Source organism: Balaenoptera ricei, chromosome 2, assembly GCF_028023285.1.
Source record: "Balaenoptera ricei isolate mBalRic1 chromosome 2, mBalRic1.hap2, whole genome shotgun sequence".
NCBI lineage: Eukaryota > Metazoa > Chordata > Mammalia > Artiodactyla > Balaenopteridae > Balaenoptera > Balaenoptera ricei.
The window spans coordinates 140,677,409-140,696,689 of record NC_082640.1 but is presented as its reverse complement, the minus strand read 5'-3'; the positions used below and the strand labels follow the sequence as shown (position 1 = coordinate 140,696,689).

Sequence of the window (19,281 nt, the reverse complement as noted above, 5' to 3'; positions counted from 1 at the left end):
CCCCTTTGAAAGCAAAACTGGATTTTATGACCAGTCCCATTCACATCCAGGATTTCTCCAGTGTAACTCAGAAGGACCTTTTGCATCAGAATCATCTAAGGTACTTAGTAAAAATGCAGATTCCAGGCTGGACCCCATATTTGCTGAGTCAGAATCTCTGGGGGTGAACGAACCTAAGCATCTATATTTTTAACCAGCTCTCCATATGCTTCTTAATATGCTCTGCTATTTGCGGCCACTGCCTGGGGGCCTCACCCTGCCTTTTTCTTCATGATTTGTGAATATGAAAATTTCCACCACTATAAGGATCTCATTTCAGCACAACTGAAGATACAGCCAGAGAGTAGTCATTACCAATTCACTAAATCTTAAAATACAGAGGAACGTTGATATTTGGGCTCAGGATTAGTTCATTAAATGTTCCCATGAATAGATTGTATTCAGTGAATGAATCCTTCAGAAATACAGATTGCTACTTAGTGCTTTGAAAGGTAACTGATTAAATGATTTAAAAGTTCTGCTTAACTTTGTATAAAACCTCTCTAAAGTTTAGCATCAAAATCTAATCATTAATGTTTGTTCTAAACCACTTACCTAAGTGTATTTAAAATCATGACTAGTTCTATACCCAAAGATTTTTCTATCTACATATAGGAGGAGTTATCACTACTCATTATATATATACATACATGTTTATGGGAGTATTCGTGTGTGTCAGTGGTGGTATATGTATTCACATATAAACGTATTCTACCTTATTCTAACGTATGAATGAGAAGGTAAATGTCATCTCTCTCTGATCAGGTTTTCAGCATTGAATTAAGGATGGGGGAAAGTGGAACTTTAGTTTTCAACATAATAGTGATAACTAAATTTCCTCTGCTGGATAATAGTAGTAATATAAGGTAACCAATGTTAATCCATTTCTACAGAAGACCTTATGCATATTCTGTTCATTCATCCAATACTTGTTGGTTCTAGCCTGCGTTTTAGACGTGGAATACTGCAGTGGGGAAAAAAGACAGTTAAAAGTCTCTGCTTGTGGACTTCCCTGGTGGCGCAGTGGTTATGAATCCACCTGCCGGTGCAGGGGACACAGGTTTGAGCCCTAGTCCGGGAAGATCCCACATGCCACAGAGCAACTAAGCCTGTGTACCACAACTACTGAGCCTGCGCTCTAGAGCCCGTGAGCCACAACTACTGAAGCCCGCGTGCCTAGAGCCCGTGCTGCGCAACAAGAAAAGCCACTGCAACGAGAAGCCCGCGCACCGCAACGAAGAGTAGCCCCCACTCGCCACAACTAGAGAAAGCCCGTGCACAGCAACGAAGACCCAGTGCAGCCAAAAATAAATAAATTTATTTAAAAAAAAAAAAAGTCTCTGCTCATGTAGAGTTCAGTGGGAGAGGTGTTAACTCTCTAAATCCTAGGGACACCCAAACTGAATTCATTTGTATTTGTCCAGGGACCCTACTTTTTTGAGTAAACATTTATTAGCAGGTTTAGGACATTGATTTCAGGTGCCATGCCCATTATTTTCCTATCCTTCTAATTCTTAGAGACGTTTAGCTTTTCAGATTAGGTGATGAAAGATATTCAGTATAGATACAGATAATAATCTCATTTTGAAATTTATAGTTAGAACAATCATTTAAATAAAATATCACTTCTGGTTTCAGTATCATATCAATAAGCTGTCGATCATGACATCAGAGAATCATTTGAACAACAGTGACAAAGAAGTGGATGAAGTTGATGCTGCCCTTTCAGACCTGGAGATTACTTTGGAAGGGGGTAAAACATCAACAATTTTGGTAGGGTGAATCTTTTACCTACTAATTTAGTTTGAACTGATGTTTATACCTTTCTGTGGAATTAGGTTTTCATGCAGCGTTTGGGGGATACAGAGAAATATTTAGCGCTTTAGAAAATACAGACATCAATTTTCCAGAAACTTTCAGGGAAATTTTTAACATTAATATTGTTCTAGTGTCTAGTGCTTCCAACACAGTAAAGATAGATCTTGACAGTCTGCACATTCTCTTGCAAGTAGTGGGAGAATATTTCTTCAGAGGAAAAATTAATCTCGTCATGGTAAAATCCATTTAGTGATCTCCAAATTTGAAATATTACAAAAAGAAGAGAAAAATAGATCTCAGGAAAATTTTTAAATGCTTAGGTATTAGTTTTTACAGAAGAAACACTATTTTAAGGACTGTTGTGAGTTACAAAAGTTCCATATGCAGCTATAAGCAGTTTTAGCTATATTAAAATCAACACTATATTCTTGTGGGTTGTATAAATTGCTATTTTGATCAAATTTTTAATAGCTTTTTATGCCATTTGAAAATTCCATTGTACTATGTGACCATATAATATGATTGTACCTTTAAAATCTTTATAATCTGTGTTTTATGTAATTTTCCTTGTTTACTGAATAAGCTGGTTCTTGATATCAGATACTAAACATTAGAGTTTCAATTTTTTTTTAATGAGAAAAAAATGATTTAATTCTTCTCCTAGGGTGACATCACTTCCATTCCTGAACTTGCTGACTATATTAAAGTTTTCAAGTAAGTACAAAAGAGGAGGAATTCCAAATATTAATGAATAAATGTCAGTTTTATAGCCATGTTCACATTTTTGAAATTTACTCTGACTGGCAAATGAGGGAAAATAACCATCTTTACCAAATTAAAATTGCAGTACTTATTGTTTTATCTGATAAACATTTTCCTTAAGGTGGGGGAGGAGATTGTGTAAACCTAGATGGATTGCATCATGCAGATTCTGAAACATGCAGTAGCATATCAGTATAAAGCATCCCGTCTGGGTGAAAGCGGTACATAATGAACTGCTATTGTCAGTGGCTGTTTCCTTGTTTAGAGCCCCAGAATCTATTGAATTCTGTTCATTTGTGGATGGGACATTTTATAACAAGGTTCCAGTGTATCTTATCTAGACTTTTGAACAGTCAATCTAGTCATACTCCACAGAATCAACAGCGCTAGGCATTAAGGCAGAAAGAGGAAAGGAGGTGATGTGGAATATAAGATACATAAAGCCATTTTGGAATAAACCATTTACTGTAGGTGAACATACAACAGCTCCACATATGTAACATTTCTGAGCTAATGGCACAATTTCAAATGCTGCTCCCTACCCCTACTTTGTTTTCCCTTTACACACCTTTTTTATCTACCTGCACTTTTCCTTATCCTCTCTTCCCCATGCTTCATGTTTGACATTGGAGTGACAAGTTAAAGCCACCACTGAAATACATGCCTGAGAGAGAAGCACTTCCCTCACTTTAGTCTTGCCAGGTAAACTTGCTTGTTTAGAGAGTCTCCAAAGGCAGCCCTATGGACATCACGAACTTGCAGGTAATTACAGGACCTAGGAACCTTCCAATTATTGACATTTACTTCACCTTTATTTTCCTGTGCTTTCCATGTGATCTGCTAGTGATAGGGACAGCTACAACTGACAGAAATACTGGAATGTTTGCCTTACCGTCTTCCTCTGCCCACTCACTGTAAGATCTTCCTGAGTAGATTGAGAAAGGAGGGGCAAATCCAGTAACAGCAACATTGAATGTAACACACTGGCCAAAAGGGAACTGAATTCAGCATATGTAAAACTTGGTCTCAGACTTTTAACATTGTGAAACTTTGCTGCTAAAACATAGCATTGATAAAGTTATTTCAAAAGTGTTTTTTTTTTTTGTTTCTTCTAATTCTGTTTGACACATAGGCCAAAAAAACTGACTCTAAAAGGTTACAAGCAGTATTGGTGCACCTTTAAAGACACATCTATTTCTTGCTATAAGAGCAAAGAAGAATCCAGTGGCACACCAGCTCATCAGATGAACCTAAGAGGTGAGGAAGCCTTGGAATGACCAGTATTGATGGTGGAATATCTGTTAGCTAATATTCAATAAACTTTGTTTTGCTGGGGGATAAAGTTTTTTAGTTTTTTAGTTTCTTAACTCCTTTAGGTACTTTTTTATGTTTAGTATTCAATTTCACATGAATATTTTGTTGTAATCTCTGTGCAGTCCTCACTTGAAGTGTGTGATTCTACTTTTATCCCAAGTAAATTTATTGATGTCTCTTTTCTGTTCTTCAGTATTAGGACATTTAGGTTTTCCTCATCCTGCAGGAGCTGCCCACTGAATTTTCAGATTCTGCCTCATTCTCATCTGTGCTGTAGTCATCTCCTCCCAGTTTTTGCTGGTTTCTCCCTTCCTCATCAGCATCCTGCTCCTCTTCCTGACCTTCACTGGTAACAAGCTGGTCCCGCTCAGGTCCCCAGTCTCTTGGTTTTCTGGCTCACCAGTGGGTTAGCCACCTGCAGGGTTTGGCTGAGTTCTTCCCCTTTCCCAACACCTCTTCCCTGCACATTTTCGTCATCTTCAACACTGCTCTCGTCCTGGCTCCTGGGGCAGCCCCAGGATACCCCTCTGAAGCTCCTCCTAGCTGACGACCTGAATCTCATTGGTTTCCTCTTATTTCTTCAGATCCAAAGCTGTCTCAAAACAGGGGCTGGTATTTGAGGCACACACTGCTGGACCTGTTTCCACGGTCCTGTGGCAGCTGTGGCGGGCTTGCTTCCTGTGGCCCAGGCTGAGCCTGGCCGAGGGCTCAGAGCTGCTGGTTTTGGTCTTTTTTTTTCTGTTCAGGTCTGTGGAGTTACAGCTTCATCTTGGTTTTAGTGAGTTCTGTTGGTTCTTCACACTGCTCCTTCACCACTCTCATCTGTTGGATGCACTGGTTCAGGTGGTAGGAGAGTTCCCTCTCCAGGTTGGTCTGGTTCTTCTATGGCTGGAAGACATCCTGCTGCCTCTTTCTGTGATTCTCTGCAGCCTTTATCTGGTCTTGCAGATTGTTCATGAGCCTCTCACTTGCGGTGATGTTACTTAAAACTGCCAGCTCACTTCCAGTTTAGATACCACTTCCTCCAGGAAGCCTGCTCTCCCACAGGCTCCCACAGCACTCACTGCCCCCGTGGCACCCAGCATGCTTGGTGGAGGATGCAGCAGATGGGCTCCTCACCGTTCCACACTCCTTTTACTGTGCCTTCCCTTACAGCAGAAGCTGGAAGACTAAAATACGTTTTCCAGACTCATTTCCAGTGAGATTTAGATTCCAGTCAGATGCATTCTTGTGAGACTTGAATTCCTGAGTTAAGGGGTTGGAGAGGCAGTTAAGAAAGGAGTTAGGTGCTTCTGGGCTCTGGAGTTACATCGGTAGATCTGTATTCTTAATTTTTCTTAGTAAATTGTGCATTAGTATATTTTTAGTATATTTCAACAAGATGTCCAAATCTCTACCCTATCTCTACTCTGCCCAGTAGCCATCTGAACTATTGCTGTATTGTTACACACATTTTAATAAATAGAAAGACCTCTGCCCTGGGTGGATGATTGCTGTGCCTATGGGTTGAAATTCTGTAATTTTCCTACAGCTTCTAGTTAGACTCACTGTCTTTTTCTCTAAGTCACGAGTTTAACTTTTGAGTCTTTACCATTATTTGTTACTCTCAAAATCTATTGCAGCTGTCCTCTTGCTTCCCTTCTAAGCTGCTCAGGACCAGCTGCAATTATCCACTCTTTATTTAGAGACTTAATCTGTGTTCTGGCCCCTGTCTTCTCTGTCCCTATTACATCCTTAGTCTTCTCCTTCTATAACTGAGAATTTAAGTCCTGGTATGGAGAACAGCCTACAGGGTGTCCTAATCCCACTTCTCCCAAGTCCTCTCAAAGGAGCAGTTTTCTAGCACATCACGCTGGTGAAGGTAACACTAGACTAAGAATCAAACAGCCTAGATTCTGCTCTGCCACTAAACTAAATCAAATGGCCTAGATTCTGTTCTGCTCTGTGATTTTGGAAAAGTAGCCTATCTGGACCTTAGTATCTTCCTCTGAGTAATGAGAGTGTTGGACTGGATGCTCTCTAAGGCCCCTAAGATATCTAAAATGCACAGTTCTAAAAAGTGCAGTTCAGCAGATGCTGATTGATCTCCTGCCATGAACTGTGCCAGGTACGAGAGACAGGAGCAAGAACAGATTATAGTCGCATCCTTCAAGATGTTTAGAGCATGTCAGGAGATAAACAGCTACAGTTCGGGCAATAAATAGTACTTTAAAAAGTAAGCAATAGATCAGAGGAGCAAAGAGGTAAGGGTGCTGTATCAGTTAGTCTTCAGTGACGTTGGAGAGAATTAGGAGAGATTTCGTGGGGGAAATAATGTCACAGTTAGGATCCAAAAGAGAAAATTGTGATCTGTGGAAGGAAGGAGGAGAGTTGGTAAAAGAGACTGGTGTGCACATGCGTGGAGAGAAGCATCAGCAGTCACAGGGCGGGTTGTGCTTCCGGACTGTGGAGTTTAAGGGGGGAGGATGAACCCTTCCTTCAGAGCTGTTGAATCCATTCCTGCTAACTGTGAGAGGTAATGGCAGAAGAAATTGGCAGGAATTAGAGGATAAAATTGTTAAGTTTTTTAAACTGGCAGCAATGAAGTGACACTGAAAGATTATTATGAAAATGATGGGATCCATCATATTTATATTGGCTACAGTGTAGAGGAGTAATTTTAGAGCAGTGATAGTGATCCAAATTACGTTTATCAATATGGGTGGAGAAAAGGGCACAACTTCATTAGATTCTGAGGAAGTTCGATCAACAGACTGGGTGATTGACCTGGGAGAGGCTCGGGGAGGGACTTGATTCTGGCTTGTATAGCTGGGTGGATAGGGTGATACTGAGATTGAGAATATAGAAGAGATGAGTTTGGGGAGGAAGATGAGCTTAATTTAATTGGGTTATTTTAAATTTGAGGTGCCGGTTGGGTATCTGTTTGGAGCACGGGCGAGATCCATGCTGCAGATAGCGATGTGGTAGCAGTTAGTATTAATGGTAGACGTAGCCATTGGAATAGTTGTCTACAATATGAAAAGGCTAGGAGCAGAACCGTGCAGGACACCCATGTTTAAGGGACAGGGCAGATTAGAGGAGGAGGAACTTGCAAGGGAAATAAACCACAAAAAATAATATATAGGAAGACCATGGAAATGAGGCATGATGGAAGTTAAGGTAAAAGTTGTTTCGAAAAGGACAGTGTAGTCAATAGTGTCACATGCTACAGAAAAGTAAGATTAAGCCTCCACAGGATTTAGCTACATGGAGGTGGTTAGTAACCTTGATTAAGAACAGATTCAGCAGATTTCAGTGGGCTTTTAAGTATGGGAGCCAAAGTACAGTCATTGAGAGGTACATAGGAAACAAAGATAGCTTTTTGATGCACCTTATCTGTGACAGAGAAGGAGGAAAGAGGGCAGTAATAGAAGAGAGAGGTATACGGTAGAGGAGAGAGGCGTTTTATGGTTTAAGATGAGAGACTCAAGGAAGTTAAATGCTGATGGAAACGTCACAGTAGAAAGAAAGGAAGGGAGGTGGGAGGAGAAGATCTCTGTGATGGAGCAAGGTTCCTGACGGGTGGCAGAAAATTCAGCCCCCTCGGACAGAAGAGCCTTGGGAGGACAGACACCTCTTCCACTGTGTGGAAGCAAGGGCAGCCAGGTTTATCTGCTTTGGTGGCAGGAAGTTAGGGCACCTCACTTTCGATGGCTTTCGTCTTCTTGGGAAAGTAACGTGTGAGGTTGTCCCCTGAGAGTGAGTGGCATAGGAGGCCTGAGAAGATGTGAAATAAACATTGTTGAGAAGGTCTGTTAACACAGAAGGCTTGCCAGTGTCAAGGGGCAGGCTCAGGTTGGGAATGTACGAATTTCTGGTGACACTTACCTGCTCGGTTTTGTGATTTCCTTTTCTCTCCCCCGTTCCCTCGTAGAGTGCTCAGCAGCCAGAGCACAGGCAAGTAAGTGGTAGATGGCTGGGCTGAGCTAGGGTTAAGGTTTTGCTGAGTGTGTGTAATGGAAAGACAGTGCGTCTGGGGAGTTGGAGGCGACAGCTGGTGCAGCGGGGTCCAGGCTGGACTGCAGAGAAGGAAGAGGTGGAAACGTGATGGGGAGAAAGTGATGGGGTCACAGGATTGGGTCTCTCAAAGAACTTGAGGAGATTTAGGATGGAAGATTGTGATCAGAGTGGGCTGTTTGCATTTAATGCTTCAGAGGACTAGTAATTGGGTTACAGTGAGGTCCAGCATGTTACCATGGAAGCAGGTAGCCTGTGCTTGGAGCAGGCATGGGGTGAATACTGTCTGAAATGTGGCTACTGAGTGCCTCTGTGCTTACACTAGTGCCTGAGTTAACACTTGCTTGGTCTCTCCCTTTTTAAGTTTTTGCTATTTTACTTTAAAAAGAGGTCTAATTATTATGGGCTTGGGTACTTTAAATCTACTTGCATGATTAATGAAATTTGTGGAAAAGATTGTGTATCTTCAAACATCTCTTTGTTTTAACTTTGAAGGTTAAACACATTGCCACACAACTTCCTAATTGTTTCTAATGATTGTATAGGAGTTAATGTGGTAGCTATTTATGTGGAGTAAATGTTCTAAAAAGAAAGCAAAGAGGGGAGAAGGTCCATCAAATGAATGATTGAAGTTAATTCTGGAGATGAGAGGATCTCTCCTTTATCTAACATGTTCTGTTTCTTTTATATGATACTTAAAACATTTATGTGATGGGGGAAAAAAATGACAATTTAAACATATGTTCTTTTTGTGTGATAGATACATAGAGGTTTATTATCTTGTTCCTTGTACTCTCTGTGCCGGGAGAAGTTGCTCCAGTACAAGGAGAAAGGCAACAGCAGGCCCTGCTAACAGTTTACATTCTTCCTCATAGAGCCTACTGGATGGTCTTAACACGTATTGAGGGTGACATGAACTAAGTACTAACAGTTGGAATACTCTTTAGGGAGCTTTGACATGTTCATTATCTTATTGATCCTTACAGCATCCCTGTGAGGTAGAGTTTAAGGTCAGGATATTTGGGCATAAATAAATTGGACATGATTATGAAGTGGTTGAGAAGGGTCTGGAACCCAAATCTGTCTGCTTGCAGAGCTCTTCTTCACTATATTATACTGGTTACTAATTTATTCTGACCATTGTCCCATTATCTAACTAACTGGGTATATACATTCAATAAATCTGTGTTCTCTTCTGTAAAGCCACCAGCTAATGGTTAACAGAGTTGATTACATGGATTTTTATAATCCATACATGTATGTATTCCTGAAAACTTGCCAGTAGAGTGAAATTCTGCATGCCACTTATTTTCATACTGACTTCCCATGTATATAAGTTTATGTTACCTTCTATACCAGATGGACTTCTAATATATTGTGCTTACAGTTAATTTTTCATATGTACAAAGAAATGACTAAGAAACTATTTTTGTTCAAATGATCACCCTCTGAATCGAACTGCTTGTTAAGTATTCCAACACCCTGGAGTTTTGGAAGGAGGCCTGTGCCCAGGAGCATTCAGTTGAATCAGGAGATCCTGTGCTTCCCCTCCCCTGTGCCATTAAGCTTCTTGCTTCCACACAGGAATAGGAGAGGAGAGCAGTTGAGTTAGGGAGCAGTGGGGTCCTAAGGAGGCCCTTATATAGGACTCCAGCTCAAACTGGGTAATCCACCCGAAACATGCCTTTTTTAAAAAGCATCATAAAAGTCATTTATTCTGACCCAAACACAGTTAAGTTAGAATTTAATTATAGAAAGATATTTAAAAATCCCTGTACATTTAGAAACTTAGGGAAAAAATCCCAAATAACTTAAGATTCAAAGAACTGAATGATATTAAAACAATACATATAAAACTTGTGGGATGGAGTGCAAGTGTTTTTGGTAAAATATCCTTTTAATAGGACTCTTTCCTTCTCTTCTCAATCAAGGGCCACAAACTCTGTGCAGTTTAATCTCTTGTATATTATATAGATCTGATTCTTTGCTCCACCCCCGGACAAAATTACCGCACATAAAGAATTTATTCCCTGACTCAGATTCCACGACAGCAAATTCAACATGTTAAGATGCCATAAAATGAGGGCTGCCTATATTGGCTTGGGATTTCTTAAGAGTAAATTTGATCATTTTAATAATTTTTTTACTACAGGGTGTGAAGTTACCCCAGATGTGAACATTTCAGGCCAAAAATTTAACATTAAACTCCTCATTCCAGTTGCAGAGGGCATGAATGAAATCTGGCTTCGTTGTGACAATGTAAGTTTTCTGATTAAAAGTAAACCTCAATTTTCTTTGCTTCCTTACTTAGTGTGTTGACCATTCATTCTTATATTTTATACTCAAAGGACCCATCATGTGATAGATTTCAAACCTCAGTATTTCTTTTCAACAGGAAAAACAGTATGCACACTGGATGGCAGCCTGCAGATTGGCCTCCAAAGGCAAGACCATGGCGGACAGTTCTTATAACTTAGAAGTTCAAAATATTCTTTCCTTTCTGAAGATGCAGCATTTAAATCCAGATCCTCAGTTAATACCAGAGCAGATCACAACTGATATAAATCCTGAATGTTTGGTGTCCCCTCGCTATCTAAAAAAGTACAAGAACAAGCAGGTACTTGATTCATTTTACTTCATCTGCTATTGTCTGCTGATTTGTTTTATAATTTTCTACATATACTTTAGTTTCCCCCTCTTAAACACAACTTTTTCATTTTAATTGGTAGTCTTAGTTTCATATCAGGTGGTTAAAATATAAAATAAGAAATAAATAGCTTTCAGTCAGTTTAAATTGGTCGTTTAAGAAAAGCCTTATTATTTTAATATGAAAGATAATGAGGTGGAATATTGGGAGCATATTTATTCTAAACAACCTGAGGAAATCACTCTGCTAACAGGATGTTCTGTAAGTCTGATATAAAGCACAGCCAGCATTTCCCAACCAAATCTGTGATGACTCTTCTTGCTGTCAAAATTGACTTTTTCAGCTTTGGAAATAAACTTTACGAGGGTAGATATAGTCCACGTTGAACATTGTCTTTTCTTAACATTAACAGTCAAGACCTAAGCAACATTTGCATAATGTGACAAAGTTTGGTAAATTTTCATTGAAATTCACTGCTTTTGTTCCCTCTGTTTAGAATTCCTTTCCTGGAAACTAATACCATAAGAGGATTGCTATTTAGGAAAAAGGTTCTTTGGTACAACAAAGAAGGTTCTTTGCCAGGGGAGTTTCACTTGGGATAGCCCCCAGTATTCTCTACACCCAGCATCATGCCATAAAAGGAAAAGGCTCCAGTTTAGGAGGGGAGGGAAGAAGAACTTTGAAATAAATATTTCATTTTTATCTAGTTTCATTTTTATTTTTGTTAAGGAGTAATTTTAAAACATTACTGGAAAGGCCCAGTGATATATCCAGAACACTTACTAATTCTTAACTTTAAATACAGTCTTTATCATATGGATCTGAAATCACTTAGCTAGAAATGTTCAGAAGTTTTAATCACCAAGTATTTGTCTTTAAGTTGCAGAGGTTGTGTAAACTGTATGGAAATGGTCTATCCCACGGTCATATGATGTGGGAGTAGTGAGGAATGGAGGAAATGCTGCCCTGGGGAGCTTTGTGGAATGTAGATTGTAAGTTAAAAAGGGAAAGTGAATCGAGTTCTAATTTCATTTTTTATTCTTAGTTAATTCATTTAAAAATTATTTATAAAGAGACTTGTTTCTAAAAGTGGATTCATTTGCCTTCAAAGTCAATGAATAGTTTCAGATCTTTAGCAGTCTCATTTCACTATCAGGTATTAGGAAAAAAAGATCTTAAAGTATTAATTGTGAAGACTGCCAAATGTTGGTTTAGTTGTCAGACAGGTATTGTTTTCTCAGAAGCCTTTAAAATGATAGTTTTTGCTTTAAAAAGGTACTTTTCTGTTGGTGAGTTCTTGAATAGATGTCAGCTAAAAATTCTCTTGAGAACAGAGAATGTGTGACTGTCTTTAACTGGCAGGATGGCAGTATGTGTGTGGTCTGAGATTAAGGATCTTTCTAGCCCTGTCTTCCACATTGGCATCTTATCAAATGCACATTCTTTTTGAGTTCTCCTTTCCCTAACTAGACTTGGAGGTTGAGTCATATTATTGCCCTGACACCTAGTAAGTGCTGAGAAGCAGGAGTTTAGTTTAGTTTAGTTTAGTTGTGTCAGGTGCTGTAGTAGTCGTTGGATATATTGCTCAGTAATTGTTTGTTAAACTGTATGATCCAGTGGCACTCCGGAGTCAGGTAGGTCTAAGATGTGCAGGCCATGGGGTCATTCAGCCCTACCAGGGCATAAAGTCTTTGGGTCCATCAATATAGCCTTTGTTATAGTTAATCTACTTTAATTCCCAAAAACTGTATATTAATAAAATTTGCTATGGATATTTTTTACATAGATGACTCCCAAACTGGATTTTAACATTTTAAAGGAAAGAATTGTTCTACGTTTTAAAGGATAAGAATTGTTCTTATCCATGTTAATCCAAATTGAAATGGACCAATATGTTTATAGCCACCACTCCTACTGTAGTGTATGGCATATTTTTATTTTCCCTTCCAGGAAAAAGGATGCAAAAAACAGATGGTAATTGAGGGGTTTGCTTTTCTTGTGTAAATAAAAAAAAACAGTATGGTCACTGCACTTATTTTATGCCTACAACTTATTTCTGAAAAGCGGTGCATGGATATATTATCTGACTCAATATGAGACAACATTAAAGGCTTTTGAATATCAATTTTTATTTTGCTACTAAAATAATTAGCTTTACCCTAACCAGTAAGAACTGGTACATGAGGGGGGAAAGGTTATTTGCTCTTAATTTTCTCCCTACAAATTTCTACCCTTAATTTTAGTAACACTTAACAATCTAAAATAATGTGGAGTGTTTCTCAGTATTCTAAATGGAAAGTAATTGCTGCTTTCTCATTTTCATTTTCATGCTTGCGTTTACTTTGCTTGGTTTCCATCTAAAGTAATTTTTTGCATGGTTTTTGGCTGGAATTTTGGTTTGCAGGTTACCGCAACTTTTTCTTTGCTTCATTGCCATTTTTTCTGATTGCCTTTTTTTCTTTCTGCTTCCTTTTTCTTTTCCTCGCATTGCCATCTACAGCCAGGCTATATAAGAGATTTGGTAAGTTCGCCATATTTACAAAAAAAAATAAAAGAAAAAAAGAAAAAGAAAAGAAATAATTAAAAATATTTAAAGCCCTACATACAATCTCCCCTCATGGATTAATTTCCTTCTACTCTTTGAGGGAATAGTCATCCCAAAGTGAGTATAATTTAAATTAAAAAATTAACCTTTCTAATGATTGCTTTAGAAACATTTTAAAGTTATTACAGTGATTTCAAGTACTTTAAAGCTGCTAAAATATATATTATTCCTGCTAGAAACTTGTATGCCAGGTACTCATTCTGATCATATATCTTGGTGCTGAATTTAAAACCCGTCATGTATATGAGGATTACAAAATATAGTTTTATAATGCAGTATCATATGTATGTGTACTTGAATATGTCTCAAGAATGGCAGTTCTGCACTCCTAATAGTTCACTGTTTCTTGACATATGGAAACTAAAATTAAGAAAAAATATATATTGAGGTTTATTTTGGAAAGTCATTATTTTACTAAAATTCCCAAATGTAGCTTCAGATATTTTCTAATTCCAACTCTTGCAATACATAATTTTGGGTGGGGCACATAATTCAATGTTTTAATCTTTTTTTGTCTTGATTCTACCATGAAAGAATAATATCTAATGGTAAAGATGATGTTTAATCATGTTTAGATAACAGCAAGAATCTTGGAGGCCCATCAGAATGTAGCTCAGATGAGTCTTATTGAAGCCAAGATGAGATTTATTCAAGCTTGGCAGTCATTACCAGAATTCGGCATCACACACTTTATTGCAAGGTCAGTGGTTCTACGAAGCACCTATGTGTAAACCTTAATCTGTGCCTTTTTACTTAATCTACTTCATCTAATTAGAAATTAAACATTTAAAGCTACCTCCTGAGACCCATTAACCTGTTACACAGTAAAATTTAAAGACCGTTGGAATGGTATTGTCTATACTTAAAATTGTTTCATCAAAAATTCAAAATGATTGCATTTCTGTTTTGTGCAAGAATAGCACTTTTTATAGAATTAAAACACACGTGTCTTGAAGAAAAACAGACCAACATGTCCCCCTCCCACCCCCAACATGTTTTAAAACATTTATTTATGTTTTTAATGCTGTAGATTCCAAGGGGGCAAAAAAGAAGAACTTATTGGAATTGCATACAACAGACTGATTAGGATGGACGCCAGCACAGGAGATGCAATTAAAACCTGGCGTTTCAGTAACATGAAACAGTGGAATGTAAACTGGGAAATAAAAATGGTAAGCTGTAACTATGCTACTTGAATGCGTATGTAGTCCGTCTGCTAAAAATGAATGAATTAAGAAGAAAAAGGCCTATAAATTCTGAAGATTATTTGTACCATTACCTCTTAAAGTGTAAAACATGGTTGGTTATTCTATTCATTTCCTCCTTAAACTTGCCTATTTCATAACTAGCCTAGGTATTAAATTCTAAGAACATAATATTTTACAATATTGCCTCATCTTTAAGGTTATCTTTCTATAACGGATAAATCCTTTCCACTCACAAATAGCAGCTACTCTTTATTGAATGCCTGTGTCAGGCATGATACTAGATGTTTTACATTTGTACCATATTTCTAAACCTCACCTCAGCCCTGTAAGGTTGATGGGTTATCCCCACTTTACAAATGAGGACACTCGAATTTAGAGGACTGAGGGCCGTCACTGTCCGTGACCACACATTTAGTAACAGAATCAGGATTCCAACTGGGATACTTAGGGCTCTAAAGCCTGGCACATCATGCTACCCCTAGCCTTAGAGTACATGATTATCATTTAAAATAAACAGAATGTTTTACTAGTAAGTCATCTGTTTTAGGGTCGCTGGGTTTGTTGTATCGATTTCAGTTACTTCATAGAATCTTGTATTTCTGAAATGTTCAAACATGAAACCTAAAGGTTAAATATCTAAAGCAGATATTAAACACAGGAAGTAGGTTTTCTCCCAGGACTTCAAGAGAGACATTCTCATTAATTGAATCACCAGAGACCATTTGGGAACCTAATGACCTAAAGCCCCCTTGCATTCAGTCTTCCTTTTCAGAACAAGAAAACTAAAAAGGAGGAGGGGAGGAGGGGAGGGGCTAGTAAACTTTACTTATGCTTTTGGACTTAAAGGCATTATTAGTTTAGGATTAAAAAAATATTTGAGGACCAGCAAGTATTTTGTGATAAGGACAGACCTTAAGCACAGTAGCTTCACCTGGACCCAACCATCTGGAGTTCTGCAGGGACTGATCGTTCTCTGTCTTTGTTCTAGGTCACTGTAGAGTTTGCAGATGAAGTACGATTGTCCTTCATTTGTACTGAAGTAGATTGCAAAGTGGTTCATGAATTCATTGGTGGCTACATATTTCTCTCAACACGTGCAAAAGACCAAAATGAGAGTTTAGATGAAGAGATGTTCTACAAACTTACCAGTGGTTGGGTGTGAACAGAAACGCTGTGTAATGAAGCTCCATGGCCATAACAGTTATTTAAGTTTAAAAGCTGTTGTTTGTTATATGCTGCTTAATAAAGTAAGCTTGAAATTTATTATTTTATCATGAAAACATTTTTGCCTTACCAGACCAGTTAATATGTGCACTAACAAGCACGACTATTAATCGCTATCATGATACAATATATGGACTTGAATATGGCACACGTTCCTTAGGGCCATGAATTGAAAACTGAAGTAGTGGGCAAGTCAGAAACAAAACATCACTGATTCAAGCTAGCCAAACTGTATGTAAGAAACTCAAGCCATCTACTTTAAAGCTATCCAGGGCTTAAACTATATGAAGTCTATTTATCATGTTTAATGCATGTGTTTTAATGTATGTTTAATTTGACCTGTATCTTTCAAACAAACAGCCTACTTCTGGTCGCCATTTGTCATCCGTCCGCCCCCAACCCCCCCCCCCCCCCCAAGTAAATCAGGCCTGCAGAAGGTGCCTGATATTTAATACTGTCGTTGTTTGATCTTGAAGGAAAATGCTGTTAGTCGTCATGCCTGGTTTGTTTTTGTCCTTGAATAAGCATGTATGTATATTGTCTTGTGTTTTTATTTTTACACCATATTGTATTACAACACTTTTAGTATTCACCAGCATATTCACTGTCTGCCTAAAATATGCAACTTTTGCATTACAATATGAAGTAAAGGTCTATGAAGTATGCATTTTATGTAACTAATGTACAAACACAAATTTTATAAAATTGTACAGTTTTTTAAAAAACTACTCACAACTAGCAAATGGCTTGGATGTTGCTTCTTTGCATTAATTAAATGCTCTTTAAAATATAATTAATGTGCAGTTTTAATATCTGCTAAATTAAGGATGACTTCATTATAGTCATGATTTGCCACAGTGTCCTTAACTCGAATGCCTGGACTGGCTGTGTTCTGGTCTGTTGCGCTGTTACAATCTGCATTGGTGCTAGTCAGAAAATTCCTAGCTCACGTAGCCCAGAAGGGTGCCAGGGAGGGGTAGATTACCAGTATTGTTCAGTAATCCATGGTTTAAAGACTGTATAAATGCATTTTATTTTAAATAAAAGCAAAATCTTTTATTTAACGTTTCTTTGTACTTCTTGTTTTTACTGTTTACATGGCATTAACTTTGTAGAAATGATCTTTTGCCTTTTGGAAGTGCTTACCTGCAGCTTGTAAGAACAGCTGGCTTAGTATTCTGGAGTGTCACCAGACAGACGTACTTAATCTCTAAGATGGAGTCTTCCACTTAAATAGAAACCCCTCATTTTTCCTACTACTTAGGAATGAACTGTAAAATATTTATATGTTAGAAATATAGCTATAAACAGAAATATGACAGATGAACCGCACTGGTTGACTTGGGCAGAACTGGTTTTAAACAGTAAAACGACTGACTCAGTTTCAAAAAACACAATTTTTATGAATTTACTCCTCTGTATTGTTACTGCTATCCCATCATCATTCAGACTCAGAACTTCAGTTCTGGACTTTCTCCTTTACCCCTTGCAGTTAATCAGGCCAAGCCCTGTTGATATTTCCCTCATGCAGCCCAGTGTCTTTCATTTGTCACTGCTCTCACCGTCCCCTGAATTCAGGGGTTTCTTTGGTCTGTGTCACATTCTCCATGGGTTTTCTTTGTACTCTAAGGCCAGGTCATAACATAAATTTAAGAGCTCCTTCCCATTAAAAAAAAAAAAAAAAAAAAAGGTAATAATATGTTCCCTTAAGTACAGATCACCAACTTGTACAGTCACTTGCTAAAAGCCCTAAAATATGTTTAGTCTATGGCGTGCCCGAGCCGTTGATGGTCCCATGGCCTCCCCACAAGGGAGAGAGTAGCCTCTGTGCTGACTTCCCTGCCTCTGGTTGCCCCATTGCCCTCCCAGTGATTTCAAGATTAATTTAGCCCCAGCACAGCAACAGGCTATGCTCTAATAACTCTTGGTTGCTTACAGCATAAAAGCTAAAAGTCCCCAGTTAAGTGCTCAGAGGTCTTCTGTGGCCTGTTTCCCAGGTCACATTTTTTCACCCTCATCTCCCAACAGTCTTCTGCATACTTCACTCAAACTGGGCGGCTGCAGACACACTTTGCACTTGCCCATCTCCATGTCATTCCCCAAACCTGCGATGTCTTCATCCCCAAACCTTCTAGTCTCCACCTGTCCAAATCTCAACTTTCTATAGCATTTTACAAATTTTAGAAAGAGCTCAAGTGTTCTTTCTTCCATGGATACTTCCAAGTTTCCTTGTAGCCAAAAATTTTCTCTTACTCTGAACTGCCATTGAATTTGGTCCTTTTTGGAACTTAAGAGCAATCATCTTTATTGAGTATATCCTATTGCCCCTAATAAATTACTACTTCCTTGAGGACTGGATCTGAGCCTCATGGTTTCTACCTAGGATCAGTTAACATACATTTGTTTATTGAATATAGTGATGGCCATCTTGGAAATCAAGGAATTATTACAACTTAGAATTTTTCAGCCTCAGCATAGTTTAATACGGAGGAAACATTTTTGGCACACCAACTGTGCACTAAGAGGCATGCTAAGTGCTTTCACATACATTATCTAAAGATTCGTGCAATTCAACCTCATTTTATAGGTGAAGCTCAGAGAGGCCAAGTGACGTGTTTGAAGTCACACAGCTATAACTGACAAGTGCCAAGGCAGAGCTAGAAGTGGAACCCTGGTTCCCATCTCCCTGTCCAGTGGTATTAAAAACAAAGCCTTCAAGAATCCTGGGGAACCCTATTGGTGGTGATCTCTCTACAGAGATGATACCAGTCCGTGAAAAGAACACTGTCAGGGCCTGCAGCAACATAGTTTCTGGTTTCTGCTCAGTGACTCAGCTTTAAGTGGATGGGAAGGCTCAGGGGATGGGAGACTAAGCACCCTTCTGACTCTTTCTCTTAAATCAGGAGGTTAGAGACCAGCTGGAAGCCCCTGATGTAATCAGTAATCTTCACTTGGTACAAATTATTTTTTACAAAACCTTGAACTTCAAGTCAGGTACCTAGAGATGTGAACTTATTTTTCCCCGGTATTACTGAGGTATAATTGACCAAACTGTAAGATACTTAAAGTGTACATTGTGATTTGATGGAGGTACACACTATGAAAGGATTCCCACCACCTAGCTAATTAACACAGCTATAACCCCAGAGACATGAACTTTGTAGAAGGAAAGCCAATTGGCAGTTCTTGACTTGCTCTTACACAGGCCAAAAAGCAACAGTGTAGCAGATAGTGCTTATTTCATTTTGTATTCCATAGTTTTTTTTTTTTTATGTTAAAAGTCTTATTAAGGTGCTTTAGTTATCAGTTAGTGATGTAGTGGGATCAGACCAACCTAGGTTCCTGACCCTTAATTTATGTAGGAAAGACCACACAGAGTTAACTGTACCTACACTGAATGTAGTAGTTTCTTAGTAAAATGTTAGGTTGTCTTAAACTCAAAACTTTTTTGATTCTCTGGAATGCATCGTTATCCTGTACCTTTCATAATTCTTTCTACCCCCTATAATTAAGTTTGACAAGGGCTGCTGCTGTTCTTAGACCATCAATCAAAACATGGTAATGTCTTCACCACTTTGATAATTCAGAAAATAAGAACAGGGCTTTCTGAAATCCATCCCTTTGTGACAGAGTATCATCACTGATACTTCCTGAATGCCTCTCCTCCA

The 19,281-nt window shown here is 38.5% G+C and overlaps 1 protein-coding gene across 6 annotated transcripts in view; it reads left to right on the top strand.

Moving 5' to 3' along the window:
- The window catches only part of FERMT2 (FERM domain containing kindlin 2), a 72,773-nt gene extending 56,096 nt beyond the window's left edge, over positions 1 to 16,677 (top strand). For 2 of the 6 annotated variants that reach the window (XM_059914247.1, XM_059914244.1), the window contains 10 exons: positions 1,678 to 1,812; positions 2,522 to 2,571; positions 3,752 to 3,876; positions 10,082 to 10,188; positions 10,325 to 10,546; positions 12,527 to 12,550; positions 13,077 to 13,097; positions 13,757 to 13,881; positions 14,212 to 14,353; positions 15,378 to 16,677. In XM_059914247.1, the coding sequence (XP_059770230.1) occupies positions 1,678 to 1,812; positions 2,522 to 2,571; positions 3,752 to 3,876; positions 10,082 to 10,188; positions 10,325 to 10,546; positions 12,527 to 12,550; positions 13,077 to 13,097; positions 13,757 to 13,881; positions 14,212 to 14,353; positions 15,378 to 15,551 (1,125 nt within the window). In that variant the 3' untranslated portion in view covers positions 15,552 to 16,677. The remainder of the gene's footprint in view (positions 1 to 1,677; positions 1,813 to 2,521; positions 2,572 to 3,751; positions 3,877 to 10,081; positions 10,189 to 10,324; positions 10,547 to 12,526; positions 12,551 to 13,076; positions 13,098 to 13,756; positions 13,882 to 14,211; positions 14,354 to 15,377) is intronic. The other 4 variants (XM_059914246.1, XM_059914243.1, XM_059914248.1 and 1 more) reach the window with 2 other exon arrangements.
- The last annotated feature ends 2,604 nt before the right edge of the window (positions 16,678 to 19,281 follow it).